Raw genomic sequence first — 16,554 nt, 5'->3', positions numbered from 1 at the left:
ACATTATAAAGTCATTATAATTTTTCCTTTGATACATTTTTTCCTACAAAAATCCAAACTTTTCTAAATAAGGAAGCATTGGAATCCCAAATAAAATAATTTTCAAAAAAGTGAGGTCTTCTCTCTTTTCAAAAAGTTCATTTAACAGCTGTTAAATGAAAAAAACACTAGATGGAGCAACTATACTCTTTTTAACACACCTTGCTCTTCAAAGGGCATCAAGTCTCTTTCAAATCTTCAGATTAACATTATACCAATAATAATGTTATGGCAAGTAGACCTTCCCTGGAAACATTAAGAAGCATGTAAAAAGCTATTTGCCAAATTACAAAGAAAGGTATCTTTGGACATTATTGAGGCACATTAATATTAAAAATATGTTTAAATTAAATATTAACCAACTCTTACCTGTCTGCTATTTAAAAACTTAGCATGACCAGAGCAATTTTCAGATTTTTCTGTGATATGCAACTGACCTGTTTTTCCCAGAATATGTAAATACCATGAAAACAAATGTTACCTTGCATCCCTTCCTCCCATCTATAAGGTTTTTTTTAATACTATAACCTCAGCTGTGTTGCATTTATCTCTAGCCCTAATGCTTAATACATACTTCTCAAGATCTTATTATACAGCTCCAAGTATTTTATCTTTCTCAGTTTCAAATTTATTCCTTTGGGAAAAGGAGCTTTTCTTTGACTAGTAACAGAACTTAACTCACCTGAATTATTCTGACATATTGAAACATTACTTCTGAAGCAGTTTTAGATATTTGGGGGGAGAATGGAGGGGGAAGAAATTTAAAAAAAAAAAGAAATCAAATCTGATTCTTATCTCTGCTTTCCATCACTTATGGCAAAAACTTGCTTTAAGAGGCAAGAAAAAAATCAACAGCTTCCTTCCCATGCATCCATGTCGCAGTGAATAAGAGCAATGGAAATGTGACATTCAGTCCTGCGGATGTTACTGGTCTACAAATCAAATTGCTTCTTCTCAATTTCTTCAGTTTAAATAGAGATTTTTATACTTTCAATCCTGACAAAACACTTGGAAATATAAAAGTAAAACACATTCTAGAAAGTTTGATGCTTCACTCTTAGCCATCCATTTTTTTCTCCTCGGCTTAGTAACTGGAGGCTGTACTCTTACACACTACACTAACACAATATTCACTGAGTAGCCAAAATACTCTTCCTCCTTAAAGAGGTTTCTAGTATCTCTAAAACATTTAGTTCACAGCAAAGCAAATCTGGAGCACAAATCTTTCCAAACATGTGGCAATGAAGCCTGATGCATTTATTTCAAATATACTCCTTTAAAGAAACAATGCTGCCAAAAACCTGAGAAGACATGAAAGAAGCTGGCAAAACCTGGGGGCATTATTCACCACCTCAAAAAGGCCTCAACCCCCAATGTGTCTTTCCCTTCCAGCCCCAAAATACCAAGCAACAGCATGCAGTGTGTTGTGCTGTGGCTGCAGAAAGCAGCCAACACAGTCTGGTTATTTACCTTTGGAAGCTTCAGTAATTGCTAGGGGGTTTTTTATCAAACCAAAACTAAAGAGCACATAACCATAAACTATTAGCTATTAAGGGCTCAGGGAAAATTTTGGCTGTAAACACACGCAATATAGAACAATGTAGGAGAGGTAGGTTGAGGACCCCCATTCTTTTAGTTTACTTAAAAAAATCAAAAGGCATGCATCACTGTGGGCTTTGTTTATCCTGGGGTGCAGCTACAACAGAATACAAACAAAAAACCCTGAAAGATCTTGTGGCCAACAGTGCACCCAGAAAATAAATGACTGGCTGTTTTTTCAAATATAATGCTTCTTCTCACATCAGAAAAAAGCATTGATCAAAAAGGTGTCTAGTCATCAATGAACAAAGATATTTTAACTGAGCACCCAAATTTTAAGATAAGCTTTCTTCTTCCATTATTACGCTTATATTTAGTATAAATTTATATTTTCTTTTCTTTGAGAAAGACAGCAACATACTATTAAATGTGCTTGTTTTCAGGACTACATTTTTACATATTAATTAAAAACAGTCACAAAAATTGTTGTTCTAAGATGAAACTTCTTCTCCAAAGTTTACTGTCAAAGTGTTTTTCTGAAGCTATTTATTGACTGGTCCTCCCACTGTGGAACATCTGCTTGGACTTTCTGCAGACTAAAGGTACATAAATTGTGGGGTTTGTTTTTTTTTTGTTTTTTTCTTTGTTCAGTTAGAAATGCCAAAAAATTATCTGAATGGAGAAACACTGCCTTCAGATAATACAACCATAATTCATCCTGCTGCACAGCTGTGGACATTTCCAACATTTACTTTGGACATTGCCATAATGTAGATCCACTCATAGGTATAACAGTCACCCTGGACTAGTTCTCATGTGCTGGTGCAATTGCATTGTTAAAGCAAATCTAGTAATTTCAGCACACAACACAATAGTTGGAGCATATTAAAGTGTATAAAACAATTAACTCCATTTTTCCTTGTAAAAGTCAGATTTCTCTCCCAGCAGATCAAAATAAAAGTCGAGCCTGGCAGAAATGAAAAGGACTCTGATTTTACACATCTAAAAGAAACCACAACTTATTCACTTATGTAAAGTCATCCCAGGCAAAGACTCAGAACTAAAGATTGTTCTATCTTGACTCTTATCTCAAAGTTAAACAGAAATTATATAGTGAATGCACATATTTTAGATAGCATTAAAACAAATCAAAAACCCTTGAAACCTAGTATGCATGGTAAAAAAAAAATCATTAACGCAGTGTAAATTTGGTAGCAGACCTACCAGTTATATATCTACAAGCAATCCTAGTCTCAAAGTTGAGAATATATCCTATTTTCTGTAAAAGGATCAGTCAGATTTATATATAAACTTGTTAGTTGTAGTGCTTTAGACAGACATCAGCTAAAACACTCTAGCAACACATAATTATCAGTTTCTATAAACCAAGGTAGTTTGGAACAAAACCAATTCCCATAATCCAGCTAACTCCTGCCCTCAGGCAGTTTCATTGCCTGATGACTATGAAGTCTGTATTTTGCTGTACCCTGCCAAGTTTACTTTCAGTATTAAGGCAAATTAAAAGAATATGAACAAGAAGGAAAATATATACTAACAGCAAATATATAGTAGCTGGGAAAGGAACTTCTACTGCCAATTGGCCTCCAGTTTTATAATGATACATATAGCAACAATTTTCTTGAAGAATTAAAAGAGTAGGTTCTAAAAAAATCATCCTCCTTAATTTAGCTTTAATTAAGATAATGCTTTCCTTTATAGCAGTGGCCTTATACTTTACATCCTTATGAAGTAAGATCATTCCTAAAACATTCAGTTTGGAAAGAAAAAAGTGAAAAGTTTTAAAATATCAATTATTTAAATACTTGAAAACAACAAGGATTCTTAATTTTTCAATTTCAAAATAAAGCACATCACTATTTTCATGACAGGGACCATGCTGCAATAAAGGTTTACTGTGGTATATAAGCCAACAGGGCCTTCATCCCGTTTCTCATCTTTGCAATTAATACTGAAACATTTACAGGAGTGCTAAGGCTTATAATTCCTGATAAGTAATAACTATGCCATCTAAAAATTCCTTCAACAAATTCAGGACTTAAAAGTCTGCTGATACTCATTTCTGTGCATTATTTTGAGTGCTTGGGAATATAACAGCAAAATATAACTCTCACTATGATTTAATGGTAACCTAGGACAAGGGAAAAAACAGATTCCAAATGAGGACTTTGGAGATAGATTCAATTCATTCAAATTTAGCTTAACATCTTATTTAGACTAAGCAATTTCCATAGAAATAGCTATCCAATTTAACAAAAAGGGGGATGTCATAGGTTAGCAAGCATAGTCCCGGAAGGGACGTCCTTGCTAAGGGGTGCTTACAGTTTCCTCTGGGAACTGATAGAACCTATCAGCTGGCCAGTTTGAATATGGACAATTCTCTTAGCCACTTAAAGTTGTGATCACCTCTGTGATCCACATTTAAGAATAGGCAAACTCCCCCTCCAAGCTCTCTCTCGTTTCCGGCGCTGGGACAGGTGGCTGCAGGGCCCGAGCAGGGCCCAGTGGGCCCGGCCAGGCCCTGCTTGGGCCAGGCCGGGCCGGGCCACGGCCATCCTGAAGCCATGGACCTGTTCCAGCCGTGGAACCCCCCCCACTGCCTTGCCGTGGGCAGCCGGAGCGGCTCGGCTCTCCCCCCTCTCCACTTCGATAAGAAAAATTCAACATTCCAGCTGCAAAGCTGCAAGGCCGAGGTGAGATTAACCCTTTTACTGCTGTGAAGAGCTGAAAACCTGAGGGAAGAGAGAGAGGAGATGCTTAAAGCTGAAATTCTGTTGTGAAGCTATGATATATCAGAGTATCCTGTTGTAATTTCATGAAGATATGGGGGGTGGAGTGTTCAACTCGTGAGCAAAAGCACCTGCGCTGAGATAGGCAGATGCTGACGCAGCTGTAATTTCATGAGAAGTTTGGACAGGGAGAGATGAACCAGATGAGGACTTTTGCTCCAAACGGGAAAGGAGAAAACCTCAGTCCGTAGAGATGAACCAGATGAGGACTTTTGCTCCAAATGGGAAAGGAGAAAACCTCAGTTCCTAGAGATGCTCCCAGAGATAGTCCTAACGATGAAGATGAGGAAGACCCTTTGCTCCCAGGGAAGGAGAAGGGCCTCTGTTTTTGTTTCTGAACGGCTCAACCTTAAAATTATACCCCAAAAAACTTCAAGAGTGGACCCTCGAAAGCAGTTGCGGGAAAAGCTGCAAGGGGGGGGAAAGGACTCACACGCAGGCAGAGAGACTCCTCTTCCTAAATGGGCTGAACGATATTTGGAAGTGGGCGGCTGTCTCGTTGTGATAATGTTTTCATAGCATGAGCAAGAAGAGACTTCTCTTTCTAAATGGACTGAACAAGGTTATTATGGAAGTGGTAAACAGACTGAACATCTTAAGGGTTGTCTTTTCACATTGTCAGTGGGAGAAGGGAGGAAGGTGGGGGGAGGAGGAGAGTTCTGAAGGTGGTATAATTTTTTTTCCTTCTTCTTTTAGGTCTGTTAATAAACTTGTTTATATTCTTTCAAGTTTGGTGCCTGTTTTGCATTTCTCCTAACTCTTATCTCACAGCAGATAAACAGTAATGAGTATTTTGGACCAAACCACTACAGGGGAGAATCACTCTTCTTAAATCATTCTTAAATAATGATGCTGAGCTAGAAACCTTACTTTTAGAATGGTTAAACACAAGTACAATGCCTATGTATAAAAAGTATCTATTTTTTCAGTAACATACAGCTTCAATTAAAAAGAAGTCAGGTTTCTCCTATTCTTGCTATATTTCATTCTACTTAGTAAGTGAAACACTATTTTATAAGAAAATAGTTGTCCTGGTAAACACATTGAACTAAACGAGGATATTGTCTATAGAAATGAGACACCGAATGCCGTTTCATGTCCCTTTCAGTCCTTGAATCTATTACCTTGGAATTCATGTTCATCTGAATATCAAAACACATTTCCAAAACAAACGTTACAATGAATGTTTGAATTCTACCTTCTTAGCACCTCATTTAGAAACTTAGTGCTTGAGGCAATTCTCCTTAAACACATCAGAAATTTTTCTCCTGACTTTAACTAGTGTTTGGCATTAGTCTAAAATCCCTTGTCACTTGTACTTGAGTTACACAGGAAAAAAAATCTGAAAGTAATAATGAGTTTCACCAAATATTAACTGCCTCTGCAGAGCTGCTATTTTTACTCCTGACCCATAAGCCCAGAAGAATACAATGAACTTTAGAAACCAGGTAATATCTGCATTATTAGTATTTTAACTACTATAAAATGCTTCTTAAAGAATACAAAAGTCTTAGAATTAATGGAATGCTTCTTGCCCATCATGTTTCAAGACCATAGCCGAGTGGGATCCCCACAACGCCATACATAAGGACTTCAACTGACTGTAATTACTATGCAATGGTATTGATGTAATCATTAACATTCTATACTGCTAAATAGGTGGAATAGAAGCACAATATAATCCATAACTCATCCTGAATAAAGAAAGAGAATTATCAGCTGGTACCCTAACAGAGAACAGAAATACAATTTTAAGCTCAAAATAGCATACAGAAAAATATTGCAGTCAAATGACTATTTTTGCATTTTCATCCAGACTCTGTCAGTATTCTCTCTCTGTCTCTTGATGATTCTCACCTCTTCCTAATTTCTGAATCCACAAGGAGTTGCCTTTTTTTGTGGGGTGGAGGTGGTGGGAGTTCCTCTTTACCATGCTTAACCAGGATTTGTTCTCTTGTGGTCACCATAGTTACAGTTTCCATTACAGTTGTCTGTGTTAGTGATGTCTGAGTGGTAGTGACAGCCTGCGAAATCTGTGAGAAGTACAAAAACAGAGGTCACACATTGTTTGAAAGACTTCAGTAAAGATTGTTTGGAGGAGCAATACAAAATAATGAAAATAATAGAAAAACTGCTCCCATCTGATCATAGGCTGACCTTCAGAAAAAAACCTTACATGCAACTCAAGCCAGATTGTTTTATCTGACTCATGGTGTGTGAATAAGATATCTGCAAAAGCCAATATCAAAATCAGAAAGGATTCTAATGAACTCTCAGCTCCCTGTAATCCATGCTGAATGAAGAAAAGAAATCAATGGAATTTTACAATGGAATTGAATGATAGCAAATACCTACAATTTTACTATGACTAAATAATAATTTCAGACTGTCCCCAGTCTGAAAATTTGCTCCTTGAGAGGTGATGAAGGCATGAAAATAGCACTAAATTACCAATCATTAGTCTTACCATTTATAAAAAATTTCAAATTGAATGTAATTCACCATAACCTACTTGCATGAAAGGGCAGTCAACTTTCTGGCTGGAAATCTTAGATTAGAACATACACACTAGAAGGCAAATTAATTTGCATCAGTTTTATTCCAAATTAAAAAAAAATATTAAGGGGTTACTAATACCCATGGCATGTAACACTACCAATCTAATGCATTTAGCTTTGCCCCAGTAACATGAAAAAACCCCTTTGTATAGCTCAGCTGAATTAAAAAAAGAATGATGAGAAATTTTTTTTGCTCATACTTGTTTGTACACTGCTTGTGCATGTACTGCCAATTTATATTTTTTTCCATATAACACCAAACTAGAAACTTCCAGTTCAGATGTGGGCAGCTGTTCTTAAATCCCTTAACTCATGAGAAATAGGTCACTTCTTTTTCTGATTCTCTCAGATGATGGCTCATTTGTCAAAATGCTCTAGTTACAGCTCCAATGACCAACTCACAGTTTGAGAGCAATGAAACGGAAAATAAAAGAACGAATTTATACCAGGAGTAGAAAAAGTTGTGCACCTGAAGAGCCCTGCTTCTTTGCTTTTGCTAATATGCAAGAATTAGAGTTTCCAATTCAATAATGGAAATTCCAGTATCTAAAAGTCCATTAAACTATAAACACATACATAAATTATCTATTACTTCTTTTATCAGAAACTCAGTAAGAGAATTGAGTCTGCTTAGTTATTGAGACATAAGTGCTTCTATAACCAAGGAAGAGGTAAACAGGTCTAACACCTTTCCCACAATGCTTTCTTGCATTGAAAAAAATAATAGAATGACGAGGAAAGGGAAATACTGTTAGCAAGAAGCCTCTTCCCAGCAGGCAACATCAGTAAAGCTAAGAAACCTGAAAAAAACCCCAACAAATTCCTTTTCTGAATTCTTCACATTGTCTTCTATGCAAAAGTCTTCCTGTTCTTTGTCCAGGCTGCCAGTGGAAGTGATGAGTTGGGAAGTGCTTTACCACTGTAAATTGTCAGTATTTCTTATTTAAAGCAGTTAACCCAATGCTGTTCTTCCACCTCTAGAAAGAGGCAGTAGTCTAGATTTTAGAGCAGACGCTGGACTACTCAGAAGATTATAAAATTTAGATACAGAACAGGTTTTTTAAAAAATATATGGATTAATTATGTCAATTGAACAAACCGCTTGTGACCTGCAGGGATTTAGCTAACATATGAACTACAAAGTTCTCTGGAAGAGAAAAACACCCAGTTGACTTTTTAATCACTAGAATTTTATGTAGTAACACTCTTGTTTTAATTCTCTCAACAAATGTATTGATTTTAACTTTTTTTCCTACAGAAATCATGACAATATTAAGTCAGCATTTCCATATTTTTATTGAAGCTCTATACAGCATACTTTTCCATTTTATTTTAATTAATTATAGGGCAGAAAGAAAAGCAAGTTAAAGCTTCTGATGTCTAGGGTTCTATGAAATTTGAGGATAGAACCTGATGTCATCTTTCCCTGAGCTGACTAAACATAAGAAAAAAAAGAATTTCTTGCCTATTCTATAAGTTTGGGTACAGTCTCTCTGTCTCTCTTTCCTCTTCTCATAAATTCTTATTACACTCTGTTTTATCCAAAAATCAATGACAGGATGATGTTTCAGACACCCAGAGTCATATCCTGCCATGTTTTCATTTGCTAATCAATATTAGGGCAGAGTTTTCAGCGAAGAAGGTGAAACACAGAATAAACCACAGCTAGGGCACTGTAGGAATCATCTGCAGCATAATACCAATTACACAGGAGTAGCAGCTTCAGCTGGAGATGGGGAGCTGCACTTCCAGAGCTGGTAGTGCAGTTACTGCTCAGAGCAGTCATGTCATGATGCTGTGAGGGGTAATGATTTCTATGTCAAAATAGTAAAAAACTGTTTTTCATGCTGAATCAACAGGAGTGGAGGTTAAATACTATGTGCTTCAAAAGGAGAATGGAGATGTGAATTTGAAGTTCATAATTATTCTAACTAGAGACAGGGTAAGACTGAAAGGTAGATTGCAGTCTTACTCTGCAAGAGAAGGCTGGTTCACATTTAAAATGCATACAATTTAGTGTGTATAGGACAATCAAAAATATTAGGAATTACAAAAAAGAAGTAACTTTTATTGGCTTATCTGGGGAAAAAAAGAAAATGAAGGAAAAAAAAAAAGGAAAAAGAAAAAAACCAAAACCAACCAACCAAAAAATATCCCCACCCAAACATCTTTTTAATCACCAAAATGGTGTGTTTCATGTATTATTCAAAGATGGTCCAAATAATAAATGTATATTTTCTTCATCCCTCTCAGTCCCTGAACAGCAAATGTGATTCTGAGAAGGGGCAATATAGACTAGGGCTTTAACCCACTAGAAAATCATATGGAAAGTGCTAAGGTGACTCACAAGGCTGCACATTAAAAGGCTTTCAAAATACAATGCTTGCCTGCAGTATCACATCAAGCCCATCTTAGAAACATGTTAAAACTCATCTCTTTTCAGAGTAGAAAAATTCAAATCTTTTTCATCATCTATAGGCAAACATATGTACAACGTGTGTACAGCACTTCAGTAGTTTTATGTCATTTTATTTCTCATTTATACAGCAGCCTTCCTTTAATGCCAACATTTATTACTGTCATTGGAAGTGCCCTCTGTCCTGATAAACTCATAATTTTCTTTTACACTCACTTTTGGAGCTGTCATCTGCTCTTTGATGAAATTTATCTCTGTGAGTGGGGAAGTTCAGATGAGGAATGGTGTTTTCTTTAGTTTGGAAAGATTTTCAGTACAATTTAGAGGAGCATAATGAACTCAGCAGAGCTGGGTTTAGAGTTTCTGGAAGCTACACATCTAGCCTAAGCAAGCTGTCCTTGTCCTTGATTCCACTGTGTGGTCAGTGAAGGAAAGCTGACATTTTCATGATGAGGACAAACTGCTTTTTTAGAGGTATTTCTCTCTCACACCCTTGCCTTCCAGTCATTTGTAGCAGAAGCTTCAGCCATGTGTTCTGATTAGATGCTTGAATTCAAGAGCAATTAATTCAGCCAAATGTGGGAGGACTCACATTCTCCTTCTGCACTTTTCCTTTGGGATTTATAACTACTTTGTATGTCTAGTTGGAGAATCATCTTTGAACTGAGCCTGAGGAGACGTCTCTTCCATTTAATTTCTTATTTTGTTAACAAGTTAATCATTAAGCGACACATTATTAAGAGAAAAGGGGAAATAACTAAGGACAAAAATGTAATTATGAAGGTATTATGAAAATTATTAATCATAGAATCCTTTAGATTGGAAAAGACATTTAAGATCATTGAGTTTAAGTATTGACCTAGCTCTGCCAAGTCCACCACTAAATCACGTAAAGTTAATTTTGAAGGCAATACCTAAGCTTGATGAATAAAATGTGCATTTTCTGATAGATTTTAGTGAAAAAGATCCTATTTTTCACCGTCTTCAAAGTCTCCTCCTCCCCAGCTCATGAGTAGAGAGCATAATGAGATCTTGTAAACGCATTTTTTCCTTGCAGTGTAAACACATAAATGAGCTCTGTAATGAATATTTGTAAAAACTCTACTAATATTGTCTGCCTGCCTAGAGAGAAACACACGTTGACAAGTACACCACCAGTATTTCACAGAAGATATGTCTGAACAGTGTATCAGTGCCTTAGAAACAGGTCCTACTACAGTCAGCACTGACTGTGCAATGTTTCCAGAAGGTGAAGCAATATCCCCATGACAGAAAATCACCGCTGTCCAAAGCAGAGCAGCTTGGAGGAAAAACCTTTTCAAGTGAAGTGGTCTGCTACGATAGGACAGCTGCACTGGTTTTGGAATCCAAAGCATCTCCCAGGCGTGCTGATCTATGTTTAAACTCTCAGGACTGCTCACTTCATTTTCTGTAACTTAAGTACCATTTTCAAAACTAGTATCTGCTTATAGGAGTGATCACCAATCTAAACAGCTCTTGAACAATCTGGAGTGACTTACTGACTTCCTCAAATCACGTGATCCTAGCCATCCCAAATCCAAAAATGAATCCCTGGAATTTTCCTCTGCTTTGAAACAGGAGGTTTTCCACAGTAAATATGTTATAACTAAATCTTATTTTCAACTCCTAAATGCTGTGAACACAATCTGGTTTTGCTTTCTCTTACTAAGTGAAATTGTGCCCTTGCCCCGTTCTCTTTCCTTCTATTCTCCCACACTGATTTTTTCCAACATCAGCTGGTTTTTCTAACTATCACAGAGAAAACTAAAATATTAAGGTATGAGTTGAAAGCAAGGTTATTGAGAGGTATTCAGATCACCACATGAAGTATTTCTTTAATTACAGCAGCTTTTCTTTAATTACCCAAACAAAATTTGGATGAAGTGTTTGTATAGAGCAACAAAAAAGGGCAGCATGCTCAAGGGAATTGAATCAAACTGACCAGAACTGTGAGAGACCTGTATGGACAGGACAGAAGTACCTGCTGTAACAGTCTGCTCTGTGCTGCCTAATTAAAAAGCTTTAATATCCATTTCCATTTTATCAGTCATACAACGAGAGCACAAAAATAACCCAATATTAGTGAGAAAATGGAATGGAAAAAAGGGAGCCCATTTGGGTTTAAATACAGTAAGAAAGAGGTGCTTAGCAAGATGTCTAGGCAAAATAATTGTATATGGGTTTGGGTACTACACCAGAGAGCTGATTATTTTTACCTGGTTTAAAACCTCAATTTCTTTTCTAAATGTATTATAGTTAAGAGAAAGTGTTCAAAAATAATAGCAGGTTATATTTTTTCATTGTCACTTTGGTTACAGGTATAGATTGATTTATTTTTCCAAGAAATTTCTTTTTTTTGTACCCTCTCTTTTTAATCTGTAAATCAGCATATGATATGCAGAAGTAAAATAGCAGTCAATTATAAACTTTCACTGTTGAAAAAAAATAATTTCACTTAAACTAGCAGACAGTTCTGGCACTAATTTAAGACTATGTGCTATTTCAAAGAGACAGCTATAAAAAAGTGTGTTATTATAGGTTAAAAATAAATTAACTGGAAAGGTATTTTCATTATGGTTTGTATCATCCCTAAAAACATAGTTAACAACCCAAGAAAGTAATCAACACTATAAAGAGAGATTAAAAACTAAAGAGAGAAATAAAATTCTGGAAAGTTATATTACATTTGTATTATGCTGTCCTAAAAATAAAATATGTCTTAAGCAATCATGCAGGGGAAAAAATTAAAACAAGATGACAAACAGCACCAAAACTACTTCAAGCATTTGACTGTCAAAGGATCTGATTGTCACAAACTGATAAAACCGGTTTTTACAAACCTGCTTAGAATTGCTCTCCACCTTCTGCACAAGGCTTTCCCAGCGCTCGGCAAAATTTTCAAGACGACTTTCCAGCTTTTGAGCCACTGCTTTATTTTTCACAGCTACGAGGAGATCTTGGCTGAGCAACTTCAGCTTACTCATCATTTGCCTTTTCATTTCTAGATCTCCTTTTAGAATCTGTTAAACAAAGTAACAGAAGGAAGAACACACATTCTTACATAAAAAACCCCAAACCAAAACAGTCACAAAAAAGGAATCCAACAAACTTAGAAGAAAAATCATGAGGAGAACATCATAAAGAGCTGAAAATGGGTAAGGGCTCCTATAATTCCATGATGTTGTTACCATAAAAACTACTGGCAGAGCTTACATAGTGGAATGCACACATTGCACTTTGCAAAGCAACATAATATGGCAGGTGGGGCAACTCCAAACCTCCCAGCAGGCTTCAGGTGGTGACATGAATCAAAAAGCTAACAGTTGTCTTACAGGAATAGCCTTAAAACTGCACCAATGCTAACACCGATATCATGTAATTACATGTCAAACAGCCTTTCTTTAAAGTTTCAATGTACTTTGCTATATATTGCATATTGAAAAAAGTTTCCTAGAAAAATAGTATTTGATCCAAACCAGGATTAAAACATACAAACGAAAAAACCCAACCCCCGCCCCCCCCCAAAAAAAAAAAAAAAAAAGAAAAGAACCCAAACAAAACAAAAAAAGCCCAGACAAACAGAAAAACAAAAAAAACACTGCCAAGGGACCTTGAAACTCCTGAGAAACAGGAGTTCACAAACAGGCTGTTCAAAACAGGCTGTTCACAAATCCAAGGATCATTCATAGCTTCAGTTCTTACCTGGGTTTACTTTTCAAAGCCTTAACTGCTTTACTCCACTGATTTCCATTCCTTAAACATTCGTTCTCTACACCCTAACCCTGCTGACCATGGCCAAATTTTGAACTTTCCCATGCAGTTGTGGATTGCATTCTAATTCCCAACACATGACAGGGATAATCAAACAAGTGGTTAGACAACAGAATTTAGTCTACATATACTTTTCTACAGCTATATAATCCAAAATTGTAATTAAAAATACAACTCAGCAAAAGAAAGATTTGTCTTTGTAATCAGTACTCTTTCTAATCAGATTTGGTTTGAAACATTGTAATTACTAACGGTAGGTACAGTTAATATCAAAATTTAAATTGATACATCCTTGAGAAGTAGAAGCTAACTTTATACTGAAGAATCTGTTTTCAGAGTAGTAGGAGATTCTAACAGATGGAGGAAAGTAGATGTAAACAGGTTTAGCATGTTAAATTTCAAGCACTGCTATATTTGACCTTTTTTTACGCCTACAGTGTCAGAAAAAGCTCATGTGGAAGCCACCATACACACTGACTGGAATAATAAAAAACGGTATCCTGTGAAACATTACTTAGCTCTGAAGAGCAGTGCTTGATTTCCAACCACCCCAGCTCACAACACCAAAGAGTTCAGCATCAATCCAAGATACTTGGAGCACAAGTGGGATGTGAAACACAAAGGGAAGGATGCTAAAAATTTCTCTCAAAGATACTGCTCACTACAACTTAATATGCTTTTGTGATAGCTACAGTCAATCTGGAAAACTATACTGGGAGATTCTGTTTTCATATTTCTTCATTAAAAACCTGTCAGTGTGCCACAATAACCAAAAATATGCTTTGGGCTTTTTTCCAGTACAAGAATAGACCTAAAATAATAATAGCAACTGCAAAATATGTAATTTGCCAATTCAGAAGACAAGACATTGAAGTTTGCTTTATGAAATTAATTATCAAATATATCAGTCATAACTTCTGTTGAGTACATACTGTAAGCCCTGATATTTGAATGTTATAAAGTGATTTCCTTATTTTTGGTAATGTGGTTCTATTTTTGGGGTGTTTAAATTTTTAATTCTTGCTTTTTTCTTTTCATTAAAGATCAAAAACTTTGCTTACTGCAATAGTCTAACCAGCAACACCCACTGTAAAGTAAGTTTTCAGCTGCGAAGAAATTTATTCCAGTCAAAAATCGTGTAATATCTAACTTATTTTCTATAGGTTAAAAAAAGAAAAAAGCATTAGGTGAAACAAAAAAAGATTTAACTCTATATTAATGGAACATACACTATAAATATGTAGAGGTAGATCTTGTATACCTTTGCAATAGCTCTCAGTATTTTTTCTAAAAGAAAAAAATTGAATATGACATAGATATGCCATACATAGCACCAAAATTTCACCTCAATTCTACATTCTCAGTGCATCACATCTTCCAGCTCAGTCTATGCTCTGTTTCACCCTGCATCTTGTGTAAGAATTAAAGAGACAATTATAGTGTCTGTGAATAAATAGTAAGTGGAAAATTAAAAAAAACAAACAAACAAAAAAAAACAAACAAAAAAACCCAAACCAAACCAAACCAAAAAAAAAAAAAAAACCCAAAACCAAAAAAACCTCAGTTATTTTAAGGAACTATTTTAAGAACTGGAGCAACTACCTGCTAAATAGTTTCTCTGACCTTTAAACTAGGAAGATCCCAGAAGAGAGTTAATGACAAGATAAATTTTCACATAAAAATACTGAATAAATCCTTTGAAATAAACTGCCAGAACAGGCAGATGTGCTCTGACGGAAATTGTGACCCTGTGGAGCGCCCACACTGGAGCAAGCTCCCACCTGTAGATATTAATATGATATGAAAGTCAAGTTTTCCCTACTGTGAACAGTATCTAAACAGACTTATTTCACTTTGATCACTTTAGAATGCTTAGGGCCGTGTAGGAGGGTTGTAGAATTTCAAATCAACAGTCGCAATTCTAAATGGTTTAATAAATTACCTTCAGAAATTTCCTTCGGGCTTAGGAGTTTGGCAAAAGAACATAACCTTAATCTGGCCACATTCTACATGTAAGAGATGCAGAAAACATAGGCTGGAAGCTCTTATGCCATATTAGAATATCAAACTTAAAATTCTTAAGGTCTAACAGGAGCAGCTAATGCTGTAATTTCTTGCTGGAAATGACTGAATAAGTGAGGGACCAAGCTATCATATTGTTAAGAATATAAACACTTTTATACTAAGGGAAAATAAATATTTTCCTTCCGTCACAGACTCACTTTCACAATTCAGGTCTAATTGTAAGAGTAACAGCTTCTCCTCTGCCACATTCAAACACGTGTCTAAGTCCAAAATAAAATACACCAAAAGACAGGCACGACATGCATGTCAGGGTCAGGACAGCTTGATCCCATTTTTCCCTATTTCTAAAAGCCAGTCCAAGAGCAGGAGGATATATTCCCTGCAAAAAAATTTCATGTGGCTGATGTATTAATACAAATTCCTGAAGATTCAGACAAGATAAAAATAGTAAATTGTCATACACTAAACTTCTGTCAATTTGGCATTGTGTGAATGTCAAAACACATACTCCCTGGAATTTGGTAACAACTGCTACTCAGTCTAAAACCTGATAGAGGAATTCCAAAAGTAAAAGATATTTTTCTGATGCAAATCAAAGACACTAAAGAGGCAGTGTTCTTCTACTATACAAACAATATTTACACACTTAAACTATTGCATTATGAATCATGTTTCTGAAAAGACCAAAGTTACTCATGTGTAAAAAAGATTAAGTTGCAATTAATAAACTCCACCTGTTCTGTTAAGGATGACATGATTCTTGCTGATGTTCAGGAATATGGAAAAATCACTTTATTTACTATTTTATGTTGTTCACTCAGTTTCCTGAAAGACCACAATTATTTCAGGACAAAAATGGGCAACAATTTAAACTGGCAGCATAATTTTAACATAATTTTAACTTCATAAGAGTTCATTAATGAAACTTATTAAAATATTACGAAAGTGTTTCCTTCTTAACATCATATTTTTAAGCAATTCTGAAAAGTATCCAAACTGGCCCTATGCTTAAGACTTGCAAACCATTAATAGTCTGCTACTTCACAGTTTGTGACAAACATTTCAACCTTCTGTACCTATGTCCTCTAGCAACCTTCTGAAATCCAAAAGTACAAATTATTTGAATAAATTTGAATTTCTTGTAATACATTTTTCTTCATGAAGGAACTCTAAAGCATGCTGAGTTGTCTCCAATCCATTACGTGTTAAAAGCCTGGCTTGAAGTCAACTTCAAGATTGCTCACGTGTTAGATTGTTAGAATTTCCAAGAAGTATACACACTGAGGCAAATACACGTTTTCCTTCCTTTACAAAGAAATTGACTTAATCCTAAGTAATCTTTAATCAAAATCCAAGTCTGTACTTCTAAATGCATATT

The 16,554-nt window shown here is 35.7% G+C and overlaps 1 protein-coding gene across 10 annotated transcripts in view; it reads right to left on the bottom strand.

Moving 5' to 3' along the window:
* The window catches only part of DMD (dystrophin), a 1,181,561-nt gene that overhangs the window by 690,884 nt on the left and 474,123 nt on the right, over positions 1 to 16,554 (bottom strand). For all 10 annotated transcript variants that reach the window (XM_042035506.1, XM_042035543.1, XM_042035536.1 and 7 more), the window contains 2 exons: positions 12,221 to 12,400; positions 6,243 to 6,418 (listed from right to left, as the gene is read on the bottom strand). In XM_042035506.1, the coding sequence (XP_041891440.1) occupies positions 6,243 to 6,418; positions 12,221 to 12,400 (356 nt within the window). The remainder of the gene's footprint in view (positions 1 to 6,242; positions 6,419 to 12,220; positions 12,401 to 16,554) is intronic.

This window comes from Corvus kubaryi, unplaced genomic scaffold (genome assembly GCF_017639235.1).
Source record: "Corvus kubaryi isolate FWS band 111438036 unplaced genomic scaffold, C.kubaryi_AGA036_p1.0 133, whole genome shotgun sequence".
In the NCBI taxonomy this organism is placed as follows: domain Eukaryota; kingdom Metazoa; phylum Chordata; class Aves; order Passeriformes; family Corvidae; genus Corvus; species Corvus kubaryi.
Note: the sequence above shows the minus strand (reverse complement) of the source record. Positions and strands in the feature narration are given on the sequence as shown.